The sequence below is a fragment of the Anolis sagrei genome, chromosome Y, assembly GCF_037176765.1.
Source record: "Anolis sagrei isolate rAnoSag1 chromosome Y, rAnoSag1.mat, whole genome shotgun sequence".
Lineage (NCBI taxonomy): Eukaryota > Metazoa > Chordata > Lepidosauria > Squamata > Dactyloidae > Anolis > Anolis sagrei.
The window spans coordinates 16604131-16631347 of NC_090035.1; the positions used below are offsets into that span (position 1 = coordinate 16604131).

At 42.5% G+C, this 27217-nt stretch overlaps 1 protein-coding gene across 1 annotated transcript; it reads right to left on the bottom strand.

Moving 5' to 3' along the window:
- Nucleotides 1-861: 861 nt before the first annotated feature.
- On the bottom strand, nt 862-25281 carry LOC137095424 (acyl-coenzyme A synthetase ACSM5, mitochondrial-like). Its single transcript, XM_067462085.1, has 14 exons — nt 25022-25281; nt 19758-19993; nt 17441-17651; nt 15431-15638; nt 14969-15109; nt 13459-13615; nt 10637-10716; nt 10186-10309; nt 8213-8293; nt 6677-6778; nt 4596-4723; nt 4398-4497; nt 3369-3488; nt 862-1294 (listed from the first exon to the last, which is right to left on the bottom strand). Exons 2-14 carry the CDS (start codon nt 19941-19943, stop codon nt 1208-1210), a joined length of 1725 nt encoding a protein of 574 aa, XP_067318186.1. The 5' UTR covers nt 19944-19993; nt 25022-25281; the 3' UTR covers nt 862-1207.
- Nucleotides 25282-27217: the final 1936 nt, after the last annotated feature.

Here is a 27217-nt window from a genome sequence, read left to right on the forward strand (position 1 = left end):
TGGTTTAAATCTGCAGAGTGGGGTGAGCTCCCATCGTTACCCCCAGCTTGTGCCAATCTAGCAGTTTGAAAGCATGCAAATGTAAGTAGATCAATAGGTACCGTTCCGGCGGGAAGGTAATGGCGCTCCACACAGTCCACATGACCTAGAAGACATGTACTTTGGCTTAGAAATGGAGATGAGCACCACCCCCCAGAGTCGAACTCAACTAGACTTAATGTCCAGGGGAAACCTTTACCTTTACCTTATTACCTTGGAACGGACAGTTGGATTTCCCTCTTGCATATTCCTTTGAGTCTTTGGCATCTTGCTGGACCATTTGGCTAGATCTGGGACTGTATGTATACATGAAGCATCATCAAACACCAGCCCTCAAGCTGTTTGGGCCTCTAACTCCGAGAAGTCCTAGCCAGTTTGTTCCATTGTCATGAATTCTGGGATTTGGAGGCAACAAACAGCTGGAGTTTGGAAATTCCTGGTACATATTCCTCCTGGAGTTTGGAAATTCCTTCTGTATTTGAGAGTCATGGCCTGGACACGTACCTGGAGAAGCGTAGTTGCCCATCTCTGCTCAGCTTTATTTCTGTGTAGCAAAATGGCACATATCAGGAATCTTCATGCAATGGCACGAACCTTTGTTGCAAGTGTATCCATGCACCTGCATCTATCTATATTGGAGAGGTCTCCAAAGGAGTTCCAAGACACCATGTGAAGAGGGCAGGAGCGAACTATGAGAGGCTAGGTTTTGATAGAACACTAAAAGGCATAACAACTTCCCCCAAAACGCCAACAACAACCTCCCCCTTCATTTATTTGGTGTTCAAATCTCCCTAGTTCTGACAATAACAGTGAGGTGGTAGCTAGTAATCCATTAGTCTTTAATAAAGCTTTTTCTGCTTCATGTGAGCTTATTTTGGAGACAGAAAAAGGATTCTGCATCTGACACTATGGTTGTTTAAGAAGAGGTGGAAACCATGAAAGAAATAAAGACATGCAAGTTGTGACAAGCTGTACGCACACCCCCAAAGTACTTAGAAATGTTAAAAATAGATCAGTGGAGTATTTCAGAGGCTCCCGTTTCCAAAATCCAGAGAGGAATTCAGCTGTGGTTAGTTTCTATTTGCTTGACCATTTGAACTTTTGTGTGGTGCGTTCAAATTAAATGTCCATTGTTAGAAAGTCATTCCGTGGCAAATGTTTGTTCAAACTAAACTTGACCCCATTCTCGTTTTCTTAATACACTCCTTTGAATTTTTCCAGCAGCAGTTTTTGGCAGCTCTTGCACAAACTCAACCTGCGTTGGGAAAGCAAAAAAATATTTTAGGCACAAGGCCAATTCAGGCTTCATCTGCACTGCATATTGAACTGCATTATATGCAGTTAAACTGGATTATATGAGTCCTAATTTGCATTATAGTAGCAGTGTAGACAGGGCCTCAGTCACATTAGCATAACATCTTTACTACACATACACACACATGTGCATATTCTGCCCTTACTCCTATAAGCGGAATATGACATTCTCTCACAACAATTTTTGTGATATAGTTCAGGCTGAGAAAGATTTAGCCAAGATCACCAATGAAGTTCATAACTCACTGAATAATTGTATTGTCGAAGGCTTTAATGGCTGGAATCACTGGGTTGTTGTAGATTTTTCGGGCTATATGGCCATGTTCTAGAAGCATTATCTCCTGATATTTCGCCTGCATCTATGGCAAGCATCCGAATGGTAAAACGTCAGGAGAGAATGCAGGTAAAACGTCAGGAGATAATGCTTCTAGAACATGGCAATATGACCCCAAAAGCCTACAACAACACACTGAAGAATTGAATGTGAATCTCCGAAGTGGGCAAAAGGCAACCCCACAACTTGGGTGCAGCTCTAAGCCCCCATTTTGACACCTTCCAAGTTCTTTAAGACCCAACAAAACATAAATAATGTTTTTTATGGTCTGGATGAGGGCGAACAAATTGAAACTGAATCCAGACAAGACAGAGGTCCTCTTGGTCAGTCGCAAGGCCAAACAGGGTATAACGTTACAGCCTGTGCTGGACGGGGTTACACTCCCCCTGAAGACATAGATGCGCAGCTTGGGAGTGATCCTAGACTCATCACTGAGCCTGGAACTCCAGATCTCGGCAGTGGCCAGGGGAGCTTTTGCACAACTAAAATGTGTGCGCCAGTTGCGCCCGTACCTTGGGAAGTCTGATTTGGCCATGGTGGTCCACACTCTTGTTACATCCTGAATAAACTACTGCAATGCACTCTATGTGGGGTTGCCTTTAAAGACTGCCCAGAAGCTCCAACTAGTCCAACAGTTGGCAACCAGGTTGCTCACCAGAGCAGCATACAGAGAACATACAACCCCTCTGCTATCTGAGCTCCACTGGCTGCCGATCTGCTACCAAGTACAATTCAAAGTGCTGGTCTTAACCTTTAAAGCCCTAAACGATTCCAACCCAGATTACCTGTCTGAACGTATCTCCTGTTACGAACCATCATGAAGTTTAAGATCAGCTGGAGAGGCTCTGCTCTCGATCCCACCACCATGGTCTTTAAAGGAAGTTTGGATGCCCACCTTCCAGGAATGCCTTAGCTGTGCATTCCTGTACCAGTAGGGAGTTGAACTAATTCTATGACTGTGGTTCTGTCTCCTACAACAGTGCCCCATCTACAATGCTTTATAATGCAGTTTGAACAGCATGATATGGTCACTGTAGACAAAGTATGGGCAAGCTTGGGCCTGCCAGGTGTTTTGGACTTCAACTCCCACAATTCCTGACAGCCTCAGGCCCCTTCCTTTTCTCCCTCAGCCGCTTAAGCAGGTAAGAAATAATAATAATAATAATAATAATAATAATAAAAATTATTGTTAATAATAATAATTATGGAGCAGGCATGGGCAAGTTGGGCCCTCCAGGTGTTTTGGACTTCAACTCCCATAATTCCTAAAGCCTCAAGCCCCTTCCTTTTCCCCCTCAGCCGCTTAAGCAGGTAAGAAATAAAATATTATTAATTATTATTATGGAGCAGGCATGGGCAAATTGGGCCCTCCAGGTGCTTTGAACTTCAACTCCCATAATTCCTAACAGCTGGTAGGCTGTTAAGAATTGTAGGAATTGAAGTCCAAAACACCCAGAGGGCCCAAGTTTGCCCATGCCTGCTGTAGACTCATATAATGCAGATTGAATTCAATTATATGTGTCTACACTGCCATTTAACCTAGTTCAATTTGCATTATAATGGCAGTGTAAATGGGGGGTAGTGAAACACCTGTCTCCTCATATTTCAATAGGCACTTCCATTTTTATCCCAGATGCTACAATTTTGCTGCTTTAACTTGAGGGAGATTACGGTTACTTGCCTTCCTGGGATATTTGTAGGGAGCAGTAACCTTTTTGACATGATCTTGGAGTTCCTTGGTTAATTTTTCTGGATCATGGGACAAAAAAGCTGGCGACAAGATGACAAACGCTTTCACCACCTGCAAGAAGCAAACCGTACTCATTAAGACAAAACAGGCTTTGAAAAAGTTTGGTTCTTATAGCATTGGTGTAATAGTTATTGTTAGTGGTGACTAGGAAAACCTGCAACAAAATATCATAGTGTGGAGGCCCCTCGTTATGTACACACAATATAAGCAAATATAAGTTGAAGTATGACAAAAATATAAAGTTTGAAAAAAAAGCACATTTGATCTCAAACATTTTGAATAGAGGATATCCAACCTGTGCAAATGTTAATCTATACAGGCAGTCCCCAAGTTGGGAATAAAAAAGGTTTTGTCGATTTGTTTTTAAGCTGAATTTGTCTGTAAGTTGGAACAGGCACTTTTTAAAATGCAATTCAAGTCATATATATACATATATATAGAGAGAGGGGGGGGAGGGAGAGGGAGAGGGAGAGGGAGAGAACGTGCTTTGGATGGCACAGGGAAGGGTTAGCATCCCTGTGGTGTTTATTTTACTGTCTGTGTTCCTGTCCAAAAGATTTTGCCTCACTTTCTATCCCTTGACAATTGGATTTTGGGAAATGTGGCTTGTTACGGAAACAGAGATTGGTGATAAAGCCTCAGTGGATACACATTTTCACCATGAGCATAACTCTTCCAGGAGTGAATTTCCCTTCCAAGGGGTAGATTTTCTCACTTCCTGTGGTCTAGTCTCTATTTTTATCTATGAGTTTTTTTAAAGTTGGATGTTTGTAACTCAGGGACTTGCTGTACTTATAAATTAGAATATGCAAATGTTATGCACATCCCCAGACCTTTTGTTATGCTTTCCCCCAAGTGATATGAAATTAGCTACCGAAATTAAAATGGCATGCTGCATGCAAGAGATCCCCAAGCTGTGTCTACACTGAATTTGCAGAATTATTGGATCGCCATGATTACCTCCCCTCGAGTGGGATCTGGGCTGCTGACGACAGCCGATTCAGCCACTGCTGGGTGTTCGGTCAAAGCGCTTTCTATCTCAAAGGGGCCAATGCGGTACCTAAAAGAGAATGCAATCATTATTTTGGGGGAAAACACAGCAAAGAGGCCTGCAAGCAAACTACCAGCAAGTCAACAAGCCAGCTCAAGTGAACCTACCCGGCGGAGTTAATGACATCATCCGACCGCCCGACAAACCAAAAATAGCCCTCTTCATCTTTAATCGCTCTGTCTCCAGTGGTATAAAAATCCCCGCGCTCAGTGGCTGCAGTTTTCTCAGGGTTATCCTGGAAACAACCAAATATGATTTCCACAGTGTTCAACTTGATGCCTAGTGAGGTATCTATTTGGGCCATTGAGCCTCAAGACCCAGGATGAAGGTTATTGGGATGTTGTGTGGTTTCTAGGCTGTATGGCTGTGTTTTAGGAACATTTTATCCTGATGTTTCCCCTGCATCTTCAGAAGAAGGTGATTTGTTGTTGGTATACAGCAGGGATCCCCAAACCAAGGCCCGTGGGCAAGATGTGGCCGGCCATTCCCACACCCTAAACTTTAGAGCAGTGGTTCCCAACCTTTTTTTGATCAGGGACCACTTTGACCAGGGACTACTCTCCAATCTTAGTACCAAAAGGATTATGAATCTGTTTCTGGTCAACTTTAGATCTTGGTGTCTTCGTTTTTAGGTCTGTTCCTGGGGTTATTTGGGGTGCTGATTCAGAAAATTGCATTGGATAGACCACGTCAGCTCTAGTTTCTGTTACAGAACATATGCCATCCATTAGTCGCCATCTGCTCACCCACAAAAAATCATATTTAATAATCTAGAGTTGATGTGGTCTATCCAATGCAATTTTCTGAATCAGCACCCCAAATAACCCCAGGAACAGACCTAAAAACAAAGACACCAAGGTGCCCCCGCTTCTAGATTCCACATGGAACGGCTCCACTCAGGGGGAGGGAGGAGGAGGAGAAGGAGCAGTCAGGAGGCTTGTTGTTGTGCCTTTCATGGGCAGTCAGCATTTTCCTTCCCAATATCCCTGTTGCCTCAGCACTATAAGAGGCCTTTGCGAGACCAGTCACTCTCATTGCAATGGTGTAGTAACGGTGAGTCTGCAGACCATATTTTAGTTCTTGGGGACCACTGGTCGTCCACAGACCACAGGTTGGGAACCATTGCTTTAGACTTGGTCTCTCTCAGTCTGAAAGGACTTGAAGGCACATAATAACAACAATCCTAAGGCTGGATCTACACTGCCATACAACCCAATTTGTTGGGTTGTATGGCTTATGTGCTTTGAAATGGATTATATGAGTCTACACTGCCATATACTCTAGTTCAAAACAGATAATCTGGATCCAGAAGCAGAGCAGTGTAGACGCTGTACAATGTACAAACGCTGTTATTTTGACCAGTCTGCCTAGACCTCCCATTCAAGGGAGAGGCCAAAAACAAATGAAGCCTGGTGCTGTGTAAGATAGCGAAAGGAGCAAAGGGAGGAGACTCATGGAGTTGGCAATGGGCCCCTTTTAGGGTGTGGAGCTTGACCGAGTGCAATTCTGACAATGGCCCTCTTCTGAATTCCTATGAAAGAATTCCTTTCACAGAAGGAATCTGATTTGGGAGATTTTTAGAAGCAATTCATCGGAAGTCCAAACGATGAGCAAAATCCAACTGTTGTTCCCAGTCATACTGCAAACCGAAGCAGCTGATAACATAACATAACAGCCGTGTTTATATATATATATATATATATATATATATATGTATGTATACCATGACTATTTATAAAATAAATATACAAAATGTTTACAGAGTGCTGTGATCTTAATTTTGCAAGCATACCACATGCATGCCTTAATTAACAAAGCCTATGATAAACACGCTCCCTTTTTAGACAGTCTTTGTATGGCTACACAACTCCCTTTTCTTCTTATTCTCTGTCTAGCTGCAAATATTTTATCAGCATTGGCATTGGTAGGATGGTGGGCTGGGGAAACACAGGCTTTGAGTGTCATACCGCAGCAATCTGTCTGTAGTAAACAATGCAGTAAACCTCAGAAACAGGCTCATTTTCAGCATGCAGCTCAAACTATAAATGGTTGGAGCCTGCACATTTCTGAGACAAAACATTTCTACATAGTGAATGCCATCATATTAAATTATCAGCTTCAAACAACAACAGAGTGAAAATCAGGAGTATATGGATCTCTAATTGTGATACTTTAAAATAAAGCTTACCAAGTACTGTGAGAAAATACAAAAGGGGCGCTCCGGTTTAATTTTAATGGCGACTTCCCCTTCTTTTCCTGGAGGCTGAATATTACCTTGGTCATCCACAACCTTTAGGAAGAAAGAAAATTAAAACATGGCAAATTTCACCTACAATGCAGCTGATGAGTTTTACCTATATCATGCAAATCATGTACAACCCCGATATCCACAAGGGTTACATTGACATGTGAACTTCATGTTGATATGTGAAACTTCGGATAGTAGGGAACCCCATTGAAATGAAGGACATTTGCAACTAGTTTGGAGCATCCAAAAATGTCTACAGAAGTGATATTTTGTTGAACAGGGATACATTAAACTAGATACTGGTTCTGTGGATAAAGGGATTGTGGATACAGAGAATGACTTGACTCTCAGTGTCTATTGCCAAGCTCTTAAAGTAGAGGGAGAAACGGATTGGTTTGTTCCAAAGGTCTCATTACTCTAGTGGTGTACAAACATGGTCTCTCAGGTAAGTTGAATAACAATTTCCATCATCCATAAACTGCATAGTCCACACATAGAATCAAAGAGTTGGAAGAGACCTTATGGGCCATCAAGTCCAACCCCTGGCAAGAAGCAGGAAAATCACATTCATAGCACACATGTCAATAGTGAGGTCTGTGGACCGAATTTGGCCCAACATGTCATTTAATAAGGCCCATGAGGTTTTCACCATACTAAAAAAAATGGAAACCATATTGAGTATGGCTCACTTTAGGCAGTCTATTTTTTGTGTAAAGAGGGGGAGTATACCAGCACCGCTTCATCCGACATCATTTCCATCATGCCTGCCACATGTAGGGGGACTTTCCATATGATTTTCAAATGCTGACTAACCAAGATTTGAACTGCATGGAGCTCTCTAGGGAGGAAGGAGTTCCTCCGGCACACAGGCCAATGGTAAAGGTGACGGAGTCATGGGACTAGTATTCTCTTTCCTTGTGTTTTTGGGCAACCTGAAATGGAATGTCTAAAGATGGTTCATGTGGAGAAAAGGGACCATACAGGAAGGGTTAGTTAAGTATCCAATGCTTCTTACGAATGTTCTGTAGAAGACAGTCAATGGTGAGAACAGCAATCATCCATAGAGGTGGGATCACCAATGTCTGCATTACAGGTGGGAAAATATTGGCCTTCTGACTACAACTTGCCCAACACTTTCCATTGGGTATGCTTCTTGCCATTTTTGGATGGCTCAAGATTTTCCTCCCCAAGTCTAACACGACTGGTCTCAACTAACCATGGTTTCTTTCGAACGGCACCTGAAGATATTAAGAATTCACTCTGACCTTCTGCATGCTTAATAGGTCCTCTACCAGAGAGCTATTGTTGTTCTTGTCTGCTTGACTTGGACACAGCAGGGAAGTGGCAAGTGGACACACTCTGCTCACCATAGAAAAGGCATTTTGTTACTAACAAAACATCCAGGAAGTATCATAATATTTTTGCCCGACTTTTTGGACTGGTGTTAATGTGATCATTTTATATTTGTCTTTGTACCTGGACATCATATGGTGGAGATCCTTTTCCCATTGATCCCACTTTAATTTTCATTCCTTTTACATTAGCACATATGACAACCTGCAAGAGAAGGAAACATCAATACAGTTGGATGACCCTTAAGGGTCTGGATTCTTTCATTGCTGAATTTCCAGAAAGCTCAGCAATTCAAGTGGTTGCCAGACATGAACTAGGAAAGAGTAAATATATTGAAGGGCATGTTGCAAATTTGTATCAGATCTAGGATACATGCAGGATGTCTTGCTTTTCTGGGAGTTGAATTATGGAACTTTTTGATATAGAACATTCACAAAATAGAGCACTAAAAAGGGGGTTTGGACAATGGTAAGATGGCATGGAGTAAGACCAACATCTAGTGGTGGCATTGTTAACAGCTGATGGTATTCATATCTCACTAGGGCGCCCCAGGCCATTTCCTGAAGGTTCCCAACACAGGTTCTTCTCTCTGCTTTTACCATCCATTTGACCTGCCCTCCTCACACCGAAGGAATGAGCAAAGAGAGAGGAGTGAGAAATAATAGCAAGTGTTGTTTGTGCCTTGCCCTATTGGGCAGAGACAGTGATGACTCCACAAAGATAAAGAATAACTGCAGTGTTAGGGCATGTAAGAAATTAGATTTTTTTTGTGTGTCAGGAGCAACTTGAGAATCTGAAAGTTGCTTCAGGTGTGAGAGAATTGGCTGTCTGCAAGGACGTTGCTCAGAGGACGCCTGGGTGTTTTCATGTTTACCATCCTTGTGGGAGTCTTCTCTCATGTCCCCGCATGGGGAGCTGGAGCTGATAGAGGGAGCTCATATGTGCTCTCCCTGGATTCAAACCTGTGACCTGTCGATCTTCAGTCTTGCCGGCACAAGGGTTTAACCCATTGCACCACCAGGGGCTCCAAGAAATCAACTGGTGAGTGTGTTAACTGAAAATGCAAAGCACAAAGCTGATTGGTTGGGCCATGCCTGGGGAGCTAGCTGAGCCTGGGAGTTTTGGCAACAGTTACATGTTTAATCTTGAGCTGTGCAGGAGCTTGCATAGAGAGATTCGGTCCTTCTAAATGAGCTGCTGGAAGAAGATCTTCCACATGGACACAGAAAGACCATTTGGATCTCTCTCAAAGGACATTGTGTGAGTCAATGCAACTGTTCACATGACTGCATATATGTTGCTCTGCATTGCAAAGAGTAAACATCTTGTTCTTTACTGATAATCTGTATGGCATATTTTCTTTCTCTGGCAAGATAGTGTATGGACTGGTAAAACTAGGCATTATTTTCATTACGGCACATTCAGGCCATGCAATAGTGATAAGAAAACACTGTCCAAGATTCATTTAGGGACAAGGCTTCAACATCCTAGACAGCTCCTTTGAAGTTCATACAAAGTTCATACTTTGAGCTGCTTTCCTTTTGGCATGGAAATCACCAGCTCCTTTCCTCCCATAATCAGCAGGACCTGAACTGCAAAACCTGCAGCATAAAATTTGGCAGAAGGAAACCAATACAAGGAGCCATCTGAAATGCTGAATAAATCCAAGTCTTAAAAGTGCTGAACCTATTTTGGGCATAGAGTTTACAACGTGGACACCTCCTTTGAAATCTGGAATAAATATCCGGAGTGGATTCCCTGCCCCACTGAAACAACTCCTATTCCTGCATCTCACCTTTGTCCAATTTTCACTCGCTGATTGTACAAAGATGATTTGCATCTACACCTGTTTGCATTTCCTATTCTATCCCATTCTTAAGCATTCGTCTTTAAATACTGGATCCAAACAATTGATTTCCAAGTGGGATGAGACTCTGCTATGCCAAATAAAAAGTTTTAATGTAGGTTAAATGTATTTTATGTTGTATATTGTTTGGCACCAAATTGTGCCTGCTGATAGCCATCCTGAGTGCTTCTTCAGAGGCGAGAATAGAAATGCTCTTAATAAATAAATAATAAATAAATGGGAGCATTACTGTTTCCGTTTGTCCGTATCCTTCATAGATATCCAGCCCTGTTTGTTTTCTCCACTTCTCAAACACTTCAGGGATGAGGGGTTCCCCTCCAGTCACGCAGTGCTTCAGGCTCATGAATTTATACCTAGATAAGAAATGACTGCAATTAGTGATTTCCCAGTTCTAGGAGGATGACCTTTGGATTTGTTTGTGTGCATTGTGCTTGTATAATCTCTTGCATAACCAGGTCCTGCTCCATAACCACTTTCCTCAGGTGAACTGTTCTGGTCTGAGTTATTTACTGCCTCGCCAAATGGAAACTGCCTGATTTGTGTAGGATTATAGCGTGTGTGTATGTGCACTACAGGCAAGATGTACACATTTCCCTCAGTGATCAAAATTTTGGGAGATTTAGCAATTGTGCTAGTAGAGCTGAATCTTTAAGCTCAAGAATCTGAGGAAGCCACAGTACCTGCTGAGATCATGTTGAACCAACATCCGGTATGCAGTGGGAGCCGTGCAGAAAGTAGTGACTGGGTATTTGGCGAGTGTCTAGATAGAGAAAGGGAGGTACAATCATTACTTGAACTGCAAAATGCTGCCTTAGTTGTAACACAGCATTTGCCAACAATAAAGCATAGAATATATATTCACGGGATGAATGACATACAAGATTATTTGTGAACATGATGGATATATAGCATCCATCATACACAGTTATGCAAAATATCAATTTCCCCAGGCAATGGTAACAGAAAACAGGGTGATTCAGAATCATTTGAAGGTCAGCATTGCTGTTTGTTTTTTCTCTATGATTTTCCTCATTGCAAAATGTATTTTGGAGTCTTTGCAGTAATTATACTTCCCCTTTGGCTTTTCTCATAGCTTTTTTTATTTTGAAACAAACTCAAGGGGGCCCATGCACAACTATAAGGCTATTATATAATTTTTATAAGAAACTAGCCGTCCCTTGCACGTGTTGCTGTGGCCCAGTCTGTATATATGTATGTATGTTCTTTGTGTGTGTGTATATATGTGTGTTTGCATTTATTTATTTATTTATTTGCAGCATTTATATTCCGCCCTTCTCACCCCGCAGGGAACTCAGGGTGGATTACAGTGTACACATATATGGCAAACATTCAATGCCAGTTTTAACATACAACATATACAGACATACACAGAGGCTATTTAACTTTTTCTGGCCACCAGGGGAGCTGTCGCTTTCATCATCCATCTGCAACACTGATGAAGTACTTCCGCATTCCCCGCATGCTTTTTTGCTGAAGTGCTTTGCTGGAGTCTTTTTTTATGGCCTCATAAATTAGTTAATTTAGCCTCCCCACACTTTAAGGTGGTACCTAATTTTCCTACTTGACAGATGCAACTGTCTTTCGGATTGCAAAGGCCGACAACAGGCTACACAATTGGTTGGAAACCCACTCCAACCCAGGCTGGTTTCGAACTCATGACCTTTGGTCAGAGTGATCTTAATGCAGCTGACACTCTGCCAGCTGCGCCACAATCCCGGTATATATGTGGTTTTGCACATGCATTGTAATGTATTTTTTATTTTTTGGCTTTTAAAGTCTCTTCTGCTATGTTTTTAAGTGTTTTATGAGTGATGGTCACTTATTGGCCTGATAGGTGTATTGTGTCAATTCGTCCAGTGGTTTTTGAGTTATGTTAATCCCACAAACGAACATTATATTTTTATTTATATAGATAGTAAAGATCCGAGCCTATATAATGTAGGTGACCACAGTGGCACAATGGGTTAAATCTTTGTGCTGCTGACCTGAAGGTTGACAGTTCAAATCTGTGGGACAGGGTGAGCTTCTGCTGTTATCCCTAGCTCCTGCCAATCTAGCAGTCCAAAAACATGCAAATGTGAGTATATAAATAGGTAATGCTTTAGCGGGTAAGGCATAAGACACTCCAAGCAGTCATGCTGGTCACACACCAGAAGGTGACAATGCAGGCTCCTTGGCTTGGAAATGAACAGCACCTCTCTCCCCCCCCCCCCCCCCCCCCCGGAGTCAGAGATGAGCACTGCCTCCAAAGCCAGAAATGAAAGGAGAAGCCTTTGCCTTTGTTTGTGTTTCTGTGTCTCATTGTATTGTAACAAGGCATTGAATGTTTGCCAGTACTTGTTTACACTCTGATCCATTCTGAGTCTCCATGGGGAGAAGGGCAGGATATAAATAAATAAATAACTAAATAAATATTATTATTATTATTATTATTATTATTATTATTATTATTAGGTGTCAGGCTCACATGACTTGAATCAGAATTATTTTTCAGAGTTATTGCTTATATCCTTAAATATAAAGTATCTTTGAAAAATGATTTGTTACAATATCAATGTAACATAAGTTTGGAACTTCTATTATATGTTCAAGCTACTAAAAGGTCATTAGGCAAAGATATTGCCTAATGCTTAAGGGGCCCACTTGCCATTGGGCAATTGGACACCTGGTCCAGTCTGCCACTCATGGTGGATTTGACAATCCATTGGCTTCTTAAACTCAGTTTGTGAGCCAGGATGTTGTCTTGGCTTTTAGGCATTGGGTTAACCACATAAGCTCTTTATCATATGGTTACCATGCTTTTTTATGGATGAGTAGATGAAAATATGGCATATGTTCTGTATCTCAAAAACATGAGCTGATAGGGAAAAGCTGATGTCACGTTTGGAATCAGTCAGCCAAATATACCCAGAAACAGGTCTAACATTTGCGGCACCAAAATGTGTGTTGGCCAGTGTAATGGACAGCCTTAAAGCAGAATATTAGACCATCTGGGATCCTAGAACAATATTTCCAGACTTGAGTCTTTCCCAGCCTAGAGATGCCAAGGATTTGAACCTGGGGTAATTTGCATGCAAAGAACCGTTCTTGAAAAGGGAACTGCACTTTCCTTTGCAGAGAAAAGCAGGCTTGTTGTTGTTGTTATCATTATTGAACAGTTGTTGTTGTTGTTATCATTATTGAACAGCTTCATTATGTCTTGGCCCAATGGCTGGTGAGAAGTCCCCCATCCAAGTTCTAACTGGGCTCAGAAGGAGACAGGAGCAGCTTGCATCTCCTGCACCTCTCCCTTTGCCATTTACTTTTTCTTTATGTGCTATGCTTTATTTAGATTGTAAACTGGAAAGCAGGAAATGTTCAAATTGTTAAGGACTTGTAAGATGAAAGGTTTTTTTTGTTGAATGGTGGAAATAGATATGCCCCAAATAAATACAAACATGTAAATAAATACATATTTCACCTGCGCATTATTTTTCCTTACATTTGCTATGACAGCAGGCTCAAACCGTGGCAGGTGATGTACAAACACACACGATCCATTGAGCCACGGAGAAAAAAGGCTGCTCCAGGCTGACTTCACCCACCCGGTGTCTGATGTATTCCAAAATACATCGGAAGTACCCAGATTCATCCAGTGCCTGTTGAGGAGAGAATAATGGATTTGAAGCTAAAATGTTGACTAACGGCACCCAGCTTCTGGAAAGCAGATTACAGGATGATTCAGCAAAAGCTTTGCACATTGACCTTAGAAATCTCAGTGAAAGCTGAAGGAGGAGTGTAGAGTCCATGTGGGGAAGTCAGATCCCAATAGCTACAGTATTTGTTTTATATCCCAACATTCTTATAGGAAAGGGAGTCAGAGAGAATCACAGAATTCACTGGGTGGTCTCCTTCTCTGACTGGATCTACACTGTCATATAATTCAGTATCTTATTGTGTCAGAAGCAAATTGAGAATATACTGCAAGTTGCAGTTATTTATTTATTTACAGCATTTTTACCCCGCCCTTCTCAACCCCCCCCCCCCCCCGGTGGGGGGGGGGGACTCAGAGTGGCTAACAAAGGCAGCAATTTGATGCCACAAATCAATAACACAGTATAAAACCGTAAATACATACAGAGTTAAAACAATAGGAATTAACTATAACCAAATTATCATAACAGTCTACAGAGACGTTGCCTAGGGGATGCCCAGATTGTTAACATCCAGTGGGAGACTTCCCTAATGTCCCTACATGGGAAACTGGGGCTGACAAATGGGAGCTCACTCCGTCTCGCAAATTTGAACCGCTGAACTTCAGGTCTTCAGGACAACGGTTCAGCTGGCACAAGGGTTTAACCTGATCCCAGATTATCTGCTTTCAACTTGATTATATGAGTTTACACTGAGGCTGGATTTACACTGCCATATAAATTCTACATTAAATGCTTTGAACTGGATTATATGGCAGTGTAGATTCATATAATCGAGTTCAACACAGATGGTGTGGAATATATGCTTCTATCATCTGGATTATATGGCAGTGTAAATCCAGCGTGATATATAATAGTTTAAAGCAGATCACCTGGATTTTATGGAAGTGTAGATGGGGCCTCAATCTGATCTACCTCAAAAGCTTGGTGTGAGGATAAAGTGGAAGGGAACCACGTCCACCACCCTTGAATTCATTGGGGGAAATATATGATTTTTTTTGTATCAGGAGCAACTTAAGAAATTACAAGTCGCTTCTGGTGTGAGAGAATAGGCTGTCTGCAAGGATGTTACCCAGGGGATGCCTGGAAGTATTACCATTCTGTGGGAGGCTTCTCTCATGTCCCTGCATGGGAAGCTGGAGCTTACAGACGAGAGCTCACTCCACTCCTCATATTCTAACCACTGACCTTTGGGTCAGCAGCCCTGCTAGCAGAAGGGTTTAACCCATTGTGCCACTGGAGGTTCCTAAAGACATGATCAAAATAAGACAACAAAGAAATGTGTTCAACGCACATTACCTGCCACTGGATGCAAATCCAATCCCAAAGCAGTGGGACTGTTCCACCATTTTGGGTGACCCTGTGCTTCCGCTTGTGAAATAGATGAGGGATGGGTCCCGATTCTTTGTCTTCACACAGTCGTGCTTGTCAGGCGCTGTTCTTAAAAACAAGGAGGACTTATGATATCAGCATGCAAGACACAGCACCTTTATGAGGCTTGCACATTACATGCATGAAACCATGCCATGTTTCCAGCAACTTGTGTTAAGCATCAGAAATATTTTTCTCTCTTTTTAAAAAAGGAACAAAGACAAACAGAGTTTTTTTAACAGTATAAAACACTATGTTTCTGTTGTGACATTCCCTGAACAGAGTGCGCATGGCACACAGTTGAAGCCAGAATGAAAGAGACAGTGTGGTGGGTGGATTCATCACAATTATTTCTTGCTCATTCAATGGAATATCTCCTGGAACACCTACTGGAACAGGTCCTTGAAGTTCAGCCATCCATCCCTGCCACGTTCAGAGACAATGAGTTTGGTTTTCAGAAACTTGCAATCAGACGCAACGGAATCCACAGCAGGGGCCAATGTATCATCGACCGCAATGCATTTGGCTTTGGAGGCCTGGAGTCTATAGGAAATGTCCTTTGCTGTTAGTTGGGATGTTCCCGGAATGAAAACAACACCTAGAAAAGAAGATGGGAACGAGATGAGAGCACCATTAGCAAAGTTCATTCCGTAATTTCTCTCTAATGTAGTGCAAGGGTAAAATAATGGATTGTGGCCTAGGAGACCCAATAAGTATTGGGATTGGAGAAGGGCAAACAAATTGAAACTTAATTTAGACAGGACAGAGATGCTCCTGGCGAGTTACATTGCAACTCACCAATACATACCTTGAAGAACAGCATCTTCTGTAAAGTACCCAGAGAGCCTTGTGAAACTACTAAACCTAGGACACCACAGAATAGAACCATGGTAGTTAAAGTGGTATCAAATAGCAATAACTGTGCAATGTGGATACACTAAAGCACACAGATGAATTCTGCTCAAAATAGTTCTGCACAGTTATACACAGAGATTGTTGGAGCATGTAAGAAATCAGTTAGTGTGTGTGTGTGTCAACTGTAAAAATAAGATGCATGAAGCTGATTGTTCAGGCAATGCCTGGGGAGCAGGCTAAACCTGGGACTTTTGGATACTGTTCCATTTTTGTTCATGCTTCAGCTAAGCAGTTGCTGACAGAGAGAAGCAGAGAGAGGCAGGGTTTGGAGTGTACTCTCACTTCATGAGTTGGTGAAGGTGTTTATCCACATGGACAGAGAAAGATCATTTTAAATCTCTCATAAAAGGACATTATGTGAGTTGATGCAAGTGATCACATTGTACATATGTTGCTCCAAACTACGAAGAGTAAACTACTTGTTCTTTACTGTTCACCTGCATATTTTTCTTTCTCTGGCAAGGCAGTGTGTGGGCTGATCAAACATGAACTACACATGGTTTATTTTACATTACATCACAGAAATGTGTTTGACAATTGCCTGACATTTGTGACATTGGTGGAGTGTGTTTCCCCTTCACCAGAAAGGCAAGAAAGAAAGAGAAGAGACAGTGCTTTGCTTGGACCACATTCATAGAATCATAGAATCATAGAATCAAAGAGTTGGAAGAGACCTCATGGGCCATCCAGTCCAACCCCCTGCCAAGAAGCAGGAATATTGCATTCAAATCACCCCTGACAGATGGCCATCCAGCCTCTGTTTAAAAGCTTCCAAAGAAGGAGCCTCCACCACACTCCGGGGCAGAGAGTTCCACTGCTGAATGGCTCTCACAGTCAGGAAGTTCTTCCTCATGTTCAGATGGAATCTCCTCTCTTGTAGTTTGAAGCCATTGTTCCGCATCCTAGTCTCCAGGGAAGCAGAAAACAAGCTTGCTCCCTCCTCCCTGTGGCTTCCTCTCACATAGTTATACATGGCTATCATATCCCCTCTCAGCCTTCTCTTCTTCAGGCTAAACATGCCCAGCTCGTTAAGCCGCATTACTGAGGCCCCTTCTACACTGCCATATAAAATCCAAATTATCCAAATGATCTGCTTTGAACTGGATTATATGGCAGTGTAGACACATATAATCCAGTTCAAAGCAGATATTGTGGATTATCTGCTTTGATAATCTGGATTATATGTCAGTGTAGAAGGGGGCTGAGAGTGAAGACTCTTCTCCTTTAATGATGGTGGAGAAGAGAGAAGGTTAGCCCTCATTGATTGTCATTCTCCCATTCAAGGGAGAGCAGCCCAGTTCCCAATTTCAACTGGCAATTCTACTGGGAGTTTCCACAAATATAATTTATTTTGTTTGGAAATATAACAGCAAATGAATTTTAATTCAGGGACATGATACCTAGATACAAGGGATGAGATGGATAACACGAGAATGTGGTGACTTTATTCACTGTTGCCCCTTCAGTATCTGCATATTTACTGACCTGCTCGCATACAGGCCACATTCAGTAACCACCACTCTGGGATCCGTGGCAGAACTGCCATGATTTTGTCACCTCTTTGCAAGCCACACGGTCCTGTAAGGACATTGGCTGCCTTTCGGGTCAGGAGTCCCAGTTCCTCAAAACTCCACTTTGCCTCTTCCTTCTGGTCACTCACCCACCAGAAAGCTGGGTTTGGAGGCCTCTTGCCAGCCTAACAGATAAACCAAGGAGTTAGGAAACAAGAAGGAAGAGAGGAAAACACGTTGACACAGTGACCTATTTACATGTACATTGGATAAATATTTGGTGCACAGAAGTGTCTTAGTAGCAGTCTCCTATATTGTTACAGCTATCGAGCTAAAACAATGTTGTCTGCAACTCTATGCTGGTGCAAATCAGAGCCTTTGTTTTTGCAATAGGAGGTATCTAGTATATCTTCTCATGCAAGTAGTTCATTTGGAAGTAAAACAATAGCTGGATTGCTGTGAGTTTTCTGGGCTGTCTGGCCATGTTCCAGAAGCATTCTCTCTATGGCAGACATCCTCAGAGGTTTTGAGGCCTGTTGGAAACTAGGCAAGTGAGGTTTACATGTCTATGAAATGTTCAGGTTGGGAGACAGAACTCTTGTCTGTTTCAGACAAGTGTAGATGTTGCAATTGGCCATCTTAATTAGCATTGGATGGCCTTGCAGCTTCAAAGCCTGCCTGCTTCCTGCATCCAAGTACAATTCACGCAGGCATAGTTCTCATCCAAGTGGGTACTTTATAGGGTAGGCTGGGAATGATTTCTCACACCACAAGCCTCAAACCCGACCATTAATATGGTATTTAAAACAAGGTAAGCAATGTAACAACACATCATATTTGATTTGTGAAAAATGCACCATCTCCCTGTTAAATGCCTTTTCCCCAACAGTCTGCTAAGTTATTATTAGGCCTCCTTCTACACTGCCAAATAATTCATATTATCTGTTCTGAACTGGATTATATGACAGTGTAGACTCATATAATCCAGTTCAAAGTAGATAATGTAGATTATCTGCTTTGATAATGTGGATGATATGGCAGTGTAGAAGGGACCCAAGAGGCAGCCCTCCCTTGAAGAGCTCAAAGCCAAGCAGGTCAAGACCTTTCTGTGCCAGCAGGTCATTATGGAAGGATGGGAGGCACACTGCTAGAGAGGTTTTGGAAGGAGTCGGGGAGGATAGTTTGAAATGCAATTTTAATTGCACAAGTATTTTTAGTTACCTTAACTATGTTTCAGTTTATATCTATGACACAATATTGAATTGTTTTTAAGTTTTGAATTGCTGTTTTTACATTTATTGGGTTGTTCAATGTTATTGTGATCCTCCTTGTTTTGGAAAGACATGACTTTTAGAGATTATAACCTTTGGGAAAAACCAGAATCTCCATAACCTTTTTGAAAGTGTGACCTTTTAGAGATGAATTGGCATTCACACTATTTGGAATCACCATAACCGTTTTAAAGTATGGTCTTCCTGAGAAGAGTTAAATACACATTGGAGTGAATCTTCTCCTTGATGGTAAATATCCACTTAGATTCATGCAAGGCAAATTAGGCTTCTCAGTTGTTGATATACCTGGTTATGTCTCTGAACTGTTAGTCAGAGAGAAAACCAATGCATAAAATATATAGCAGATCTCCAGAAGTGCTATTTTAGCTGCCCCAAAACATCTACTCCTATAAAATGTATTGGTTTTTAAATCATGCTCTCAAGAGACCAAAAACAAGTAGTCTTCATTAATAGTAACATAGCACAGCAGATTAAAACCATATAAAATGTTGAGTAACGGATTCAACCACCCACAACTTGAAAATATTCCCCTCTCCAAATCCAAAAAGCAAACTACAGATTTGCCATTTGATATATCACTATAATTGTGGTACCTAATGGGACCTGAGCATGTATGGATTTCAATATCCACAGATGACCTTGGAACCAAATTCCTGTCTGTTAGGTGTCCCAGCACTTTCTACAGTGCAAAGTTTTTCATGGCAATTATTGCTTTCTAGGAGGCATAATGTTATAAAGGGGCACAAAGGGGAACTAAGGATAGTTAAAGATAGGAAGCTTACATCATGGGATGAAATTACTTTGCTTGCAGATGTCAGATGACAAGAGAGAGAGAGGCATTCCCAGTCCTCATGCAGCCTCTGAGTTTGTGGGGTTCATAACTGAGTCAAGCCAAAGACGCTGCAAAGTCCCAAGCGAATCACAACATCCTATCTAATACACCAGTGTCCTGTTTTCCACTCCGCCACAGCCCTGCGACCAAAGAAATGGGAACTGTACCTTTTCCACTTGCATCCACTGGTCCAGAACATCACTTGCAAAATTGAAATACTCCGGCACTTCCTGTTTGCCCCGACTTATATCTTCGAAGTCTGGGATAACTAGAGAGGCCAGAGATCTCCTGGAATGGTGAAGGAATGTGCGAGGAAAGTGGAGGCTCCAGAAACATTTCAACAAGGTCTTCATTGCACTTGGTTGTGGGGTAACCTGAGAATGTATCGCTCTGCTCTGTTTCTCTGCAATAACATTATTTCCAAAGGAGAACATTAGAATCTTTGAAATCCTTGAGGACTACAAGACCAGGGCTGGCCCAAGACATTTTGCTGCCTAATATGAAGGAAGGATGGCATCCCTCTCCCTCACCATTTAATACCTAAACTGGGCTAGAGATTGGATGTGAATTTTGCACTGGTGCTGAGGCAATATCTTCCAGTGCACCTGAAAGAATAAATACACTAACCTGTTATCTTGAAAGGAGATGAATGCATGGCATCTAAGACTGGATCTACACTGTCCTATATCCCAGGATCTGGTTCCAGATTGTCTGGTTATCCCAGATTATTTGGTAATGTAGTCTCATATAATCCAGTTCAGAGCAGATAATATGGGATTAGATATTGGGATATAGGGAAGTGTAGATCCAGTCTAAGGGTCCTTCCACACACATAACCCAGGATATCAAGGCAGGAAATCCCACAATATCTGTTTTGAACTGGGTTATCTCAGTCAACACTGCCATATATTCCAGTTCAAAGCAGATATTGTAGGATTTCCTGCCTTGATTTGTGTTATATGTCTATGTGGAAGGGCCCCAAGTGACATACAGGGCTGATTTGGATTAACACAGGTCAAGGTCATTTTGTGTGTGTGTCAGGAGCAACTTGAGAAACTGCAAGTTGCTTCTGGTGTGAGAGAATTGGCTGTCTGTAAGGATGTTGCCCAGAGGACACCTGGATGTTTTGATGTTTTACCATCCATGTGGGAGGCTTCTCTCATGTCCCTGCATGGGGAGCTGAAACTGACAGAGGGAGCTCATCTACACTCTCCCTGGATTCAAATCTCTTTCAAGGTCATTTAGCAAAGCCTTGAACTGTGTTAGCACAAAGTGCATGCTGTTCCAAATTACCCTCAAGAAAAAGGAGCAAACCTCAACTTTGCAACCATTTAAGTAATTGGGTTTCTTCTGAGATGGAACTGGCCCCAACTGTTTACCCATGTTTCCCAGGGACACATCGTTTGCTGCCTTTTCTCATAATTGTGGCATTCAGTGGGCACGACGTGGCTAGTATTGGTTGCCCATCTCCTGGAGTGATGCTAACTGAAGCAACAAGGCAATTGGAGACAGGGTGAGAAGAGGAGGAGGTTCTTCATCTGTCACTCTGGTACCCTGGCCAATGGCACTCCAGGTGACAAATGACTGACTGACACTAGCCACATAATGACTACTGGCCACTATGACAACAAGAATTCTTGCAGGATGGTAAGGCTGGCAACCAGGTGAACCAGGTTCAGCACAGCTGGACTGTCAAGACATCTGTGGTGGGAAGACTGGTAGTCCGAACCAGGGCTTCTTAAACTTCTCCCACTTGTGATCCCTTTTCTGCCTAAGAAATGTTTACATGACCTCAGGGAATATAGGAATATAAAATAGGTATAATCATCCATCATTTACTGAATCTGCAAGGTTTATGAAACAGGCTGACTTTCCTTTTTATGAAGCATTTTCTGCAGAGACTACCGTAAACCCTGCCTGCGGAGATTTGGGCAAATGGTTGGCATTGAGAAACCTTTTGCTCTTGCCACATTTTTTGGGATCCCAACATTGAGCAAAGGTTAAGATGCTCAGTTTAAGAAGACATACTGGAGGTTTTTTGAGGAAAATTAAGCTTGATTTGTGGGAGTTGTAGTTCGCCTACATCCAGAGAGCACTGTGAACACAAACACCGATGAATCTGGACCAAACTTGGCACACAGACCTGATATGCTGAAATTTGATTACTGGAGAGGTTTAGGGAGAACTGACCTTCATTTCTGGGAGTTGTAGTTCACCCAAAACCAGAGGAACCATGACCTCCACTGATGTTGGGCCTGGGCCAAACTTAGCACACAGAACCCCTATGACTAACTTAACCTACTGGAGGGGCTTGAGGGGACTCACTCACCATATTGGGAGTTGTAGTTTACCCTACAGCTAGAAAGCACACTGAAACCCCACTGATAAATATGTATTTCATCTAAAGCAAATGTGCCCAATATAACAAACTTTAAGTACTGATGGAGTTTTTCAAGATTAACCTGGAATGATGTGAGTTGTAGTTCACCCACAATCTTATGCATTTTGTACAATTAAAATTGACTTTTTTAAATAATGGGTAATATATTCATCATCATCATCATCATCATCATTAAAGTTTAATATAATCTTTACTGTATAAATTAGGTTTGGAATGTTTTCCTTTCCACTAATGTACTACACTTGATTCTTGGGAAGTCTCCTCCATAGTCACTCCATGTGGTTCATCACTAACATGGTTGTCAACAGATTTTCTTTTCTGAATTAGAAACCTATCCATTTTAGTAGCAATTACGGCAACACAATCAACAAATCATGCAAACAAAAATTATAACAGTACCTACACTTGAAGAGTATCAGCCTTTGTTTGTAAGGGTGGGGGAGCATTTTTCACACAGCACACCCATGGACTACAGGCGACACACTAATGTGCCATGACACACGGTTTGGATAACTCTGATCTAAGAGAACTTAATGTCCTCTGAAATGAGATCTAGCAAAACGGAACCCGGGAGACTCCAATTTAGTTGAGATTCCTTGCGTTTTCAATCACAAACACTGTATACTAAATGATTAAGCACCAAGAAATATTAAATCTGTTGTATCAGAACTAATAAATGTTGCTCTGGGAGAAACATGGAGGAGATATCTAAGAACACACTGTGCTTGGAAGTAGGTTTCACTTTGAATGGCTGGATGATAATGCATGGGGTAAAGGGACCTTCTTCCCTGCAAGCAGGCAACATGAATAACCCCTGCTTGCCAACACTGAGCTTGAAATACAGTTCCAGGGGCCGTGGATTGTGCTGAGCTATTCTTTTGAGAATTCAGAAGAAGAAGGGTAATGTCCACTGGTAAGAGTGTGAATGTCCACACATTTAGACAAGGAACTACTGATTTATTTACAGTTTCAGCATTTATGCCTTATAGGACTTGCACAACCAGGATTTATGCCACTGTTGAGCAAACTGTTTGAAGATCTGAGTTGCTGTGAGTTTTCTGCTTGTATGGTCATATTCCAGAAGCATTCTCTCATGACATTTTGCCCACATCTATGGCAGCCATCCTTAAAGGTTGTGAGGTCTGTTGGAAACTAGGCAAGTGAGGTTTATATATCTGTGTAATAATTTCCAGGGTGGGAGAAACAACCCTCATAGATGAGGGCAAAATATCAGGAGGGAATGCTTCTGGAACATGGACATACAGCCTGGAAAACTCACAGTATCTCAGTGATTCCAGCCATGAAAGCCTTTGACAACACATATCTGAAGATTGCTTGCAACTCTTTTATCAGCTGACAAACTTGGAAAATTATTATTATTATTATTATAATTATAAAAATGAGTGTTGAAAAGCCTGGGAGAGATGGATGGGAGTCTTCACTGAGGTTACCATATTAAAAATACATGAAATGTAGAAAAGAAGTGTTTGAGGGCAGAAACTAAAGCTACATCTACACCAGAAAGAGGCCCAAGACTGTTAGGAATGGTGGGAGTTGAAGTCCAAAACACATGGAGGTCCGAAGTTTGCCCATGCCTGATATACACTGTTGAATGAATACTATTTGGCACCACGTTCATAGAATCATAGAATCAGAGCTGGAAGAGACCTCATCCAACCCCCTGCCAAGAAGCAGGAAAATTGCATTCAAAGCACCCCCGACAGATGGCCATCCAGCCTCTGTTTAGAAGCATCCAAAGAAAGAGCCTCCACCACACTCTGGGGCAGAGAGTTCCACTGCTGAACAGCTCTCACAGTTAGGAAGTTCTTCCTTATGTTCAAGTGGAAACCCCTTTCCTGTTGTTTGAAGCCATCGTTCAATTGCATCCTAGTCTCCAGGGCAGGAGAAAACAAGGTTGCTCCTTCCTCCCTATGACTTCCTCTGACATCTTGATACATGGCTTTCATCATGTCTCCTCTCAGCCTTCTCTTCTGCAGGCTAAACAGTTCGTTAAGCCGCTCCTCATAGGGCTTGTTCTCCAGACCCTTGATCATTTTTAGTCACCCTCCTCTGCTTAGAGTCAACATCTCCCTTCAATTGCGGTGCCCAAAACTGGACACAGTATGATCCCAGATGTGGTCTGACCAAGGCAGAATAGAGGGGTAGCATAACTTCCCTGGATGACCTCCCTGGACTTAACTGGCATGACTTAATAATGCTCCCTTCCTAAGGATTTTTAGCCTTCTATGCCCAAAAGTGCTACTGCCTCAAACAAACTCCAGCCCTATAGTTGAGTGTTGGCAGCTAAAGTGTCAAACTGCTTTCTCTCTCCAGTGTACAGAGGCACCTTAACTAATAACTAGCCATTTCCTGTGCAGGAAACAGCATTATGAGTACAGTAAACATTTGCTTGGGCTGACATTTCCAGCACAGAGAACAGAATTGACTCTGCTACTGCTGCTAGTCCTCTGGCTCCCACTTTGGGGTTGGAAAGGGGATATATAGTTCCCCAATAACTGGAAAGGGCCACAACTTGACACTGACCTGCATGTTTTTGGTCTCCTGTTGATCCTACAGCTTAGAGTCATAGGCTGAATCTCCACTGCTATATAAATACAGTTTTAGACTACTGATTAGCTGCACTGAGTTGGATTATATAACAGTGTGTAGACCAGGCATTGGCAAACTTGGGCCCTCCGGGGGTTTTGGACTTCAACGCCCACAATTCCTAACAGCCTACCGGCTGTTAGGGATTGTGGGAGTTGAAGTCCAAAACCCCCGGAGGGCCCAAGTTTGGTGTAGACTCAGATACTCCAGTTCAATCTGCATTCTCAAACTGCATGTATAGTGGAGATCCAGCTATCCAATCAGGGAGCTGGAAGAGACCCCAAAGGCCACCCAGTCCAATTCTGCCAGGCAAGATGGCACAATCCAAGCCCCCCCCCCCCCCCCCCCGCCCGACAGATGACCATCCAGACTCTCCTTCCAAACCTCCACCAAACCTCGAGGCAGCATATGACAGGGTCTTACCGTCAGGAAGTTCTTTCTAATATCTAAATTGGAGTCTCTTTTCAGCAGTCGAGGCGGGATCTCTTGTCTTTCTTGGCTTCAGGGGCAAGTATCCCAAGGAGCGTCAGAAAAACCAGGAAAGGGAGAGAGAGGATCCAATGCCCTCCCGCCTGAGTTAGAGGAAAGTTGCCAGCTGCCGCCCCTTTGGACCTCTTCCAGTTCAGGCGCCTGAAGACAAATGCAAAAGGTGGCTGGGAGGGGGAGATGCCAGAGAGTGGCCAATGGACTCCCCCAAAAGCTATTGCAAAGTGCTTTCTGCCCCCCCCCCCCCTTGGTGCCTTTAGCTCCTCCCTTCGTTCATGGCCAGGGGTCATTTCAGGTGAAGGGCAAAAGCTGCATGGAAGACAAGCCTGTAGCCAAGGGGGCAGTTTAGGGGTTCAAACCACAACAAAATATTCAGGTCAAGAATAATCCTGGTTTACTCATAACTGGTTAACCAAATCCTCCTGTCAAGTCTAAAGGTAAAGGTAAGGTAAAGATTGTCCCCTGACATTAAGTCCAGTCATGTCCGACTCTGGGGTTGGTACTCATCTCCATTTCTAAGCCAAAGAGCTAGCGTTGTCCATAGACACATCCAAGGTCATGTGACTGGCATGACTACATGGAGCGCCGTTCCCTTCCCGCCAGAGCGGTACCTATTGATCTACTCACATTTGCATTCATTTGAACTGCTAGGTTGGCAGAAGTTGGGACTAACAGTGGGAGTTCACCCTGCTCCCCAGATTCGAACTGCCAACCTTTCGGTCAGCAATTTCAGCAGCTCAGCGGTTTAACCCGTGGTGCCACTGGGAACTCCTGATCTGTTCACTAGACTTTTATTGATGCATCCTACAAACAACTAAGCAATGAATACATTTCTGGCACTCAAATGCTTCAGCAGATTATACCTATTGATCTACTCACATTTGCATGTTTTCGAACTGCTAAGTTGGGACTAACAGCGGGAGTTCACCCTGCTCCCCGGATTTGAACTGCCAACCTTTCAATCCACAAGTTCAGCAGCTCAGTGGTTTAACCCACTGCACCATTGGGGGCTCTATGAGAAGCAAATTTTAGAGACCCTCCAGAACTGAAAGCACAATTACAACCAAATTGCAATGATTCACACTATCATTACCTTCCTTTCTACCAATTTACATTGCAATGGCAGCAATAGCTGACATACTGGAAGTGACCAAGTTGGCCTGTCCACAACTGTGAGGTAAAGCCTAAGACAGGCATGGGCAAAGTTGGGCCCTCCAGATGTTTTGGACTCCAACTCCCACAATTCCTAACCAGCCTTGGGCCCTTTCATTTCCCCCTTCAGCCGCTTAAGTGTTTCCTGTGGATAATAATATAATATTAATAATACTAAATTGTTATTTATATCCTGCTTTTCTCTCACAGAGAGACCCAAAGTGGCTTCTAGCATGCTAAAAATACAATACAAAATGAGCAGAATCAGACCACAAATATAGAACATAATAAAGGTAAAGGTAAATGTTTCCCCTTGACATTAAGTCTAGTTGTGTCCAACTCTGGGGGTGGTACTCATCTCTATTTCTAAGCCAAAGAGCTGGTGTTGTCCGTAGACACCTCCAAGGTCATGTGGCCGGCATGGCTGTATGGAGTGCCATTACCTTCCCACTGGAGTAGTACCTATTGATCTAATCACATTTTTCAAAGTTTTCAACCTGCTAGGTTGGCTAAAGCTGGGGCTAACAGCGGGAGCTCACCCCACTCCCTGAATTCGAACCACCAACTTTGCAGTCAGCAAGTTCAGCAGCTCTGCACTTTAATCCGGTGTGCCACCAGGAACTCCAGAACATAATAAGCAATGACTAAAACATAAACATAAATAAGCATTTAAAACTGATATACATTATTATGGCGTCTTGTCAAATTGAATCTTGCTAAACTTTATACCACCTAAGGGATATTAACTAAGAAGAGGCAACTAAGATTTCATCCCAAATGGTTCAGCAGATTTCCTTAGTTAGCCTACTCATTTCATGTACAAGGTGCGCTCAGTAAGTACGGTGTGGTGTTTGGAGAAGTTCGGGGTTAAGGTGCACATCAGCATGTTGGAGCATTGCTTGCTAAATCATTTGTGCAATGGGAAAATGCAAAATACGTCTTCAATGGACATCACAGTGGAAAATGTTTAGATGTAACCTA

Coding starts and splice junctions, on each gene's coding strand:
- LOC137095424 (XM_067462085.1), bottom strand. CDS start 19,943: ATGAAGACCTTGTTGAAATGTTTCTGGAGCCTCCACTTTCCTCGCACA. Junction 13,616..14,968: donor GGATTTGCATCCAGTGGCAG/GTAATGTGCGTT, acceptor TCTCCTCAACAG/GCACTGGATGAATCTGGGTA. Junction 8,294..10,185: donor GATACGGACAAACGGAAACA/GTAATGCTCCCA, acceptor CTTCTCTTGCAG/GTTGTCATATGTGCTAATGT.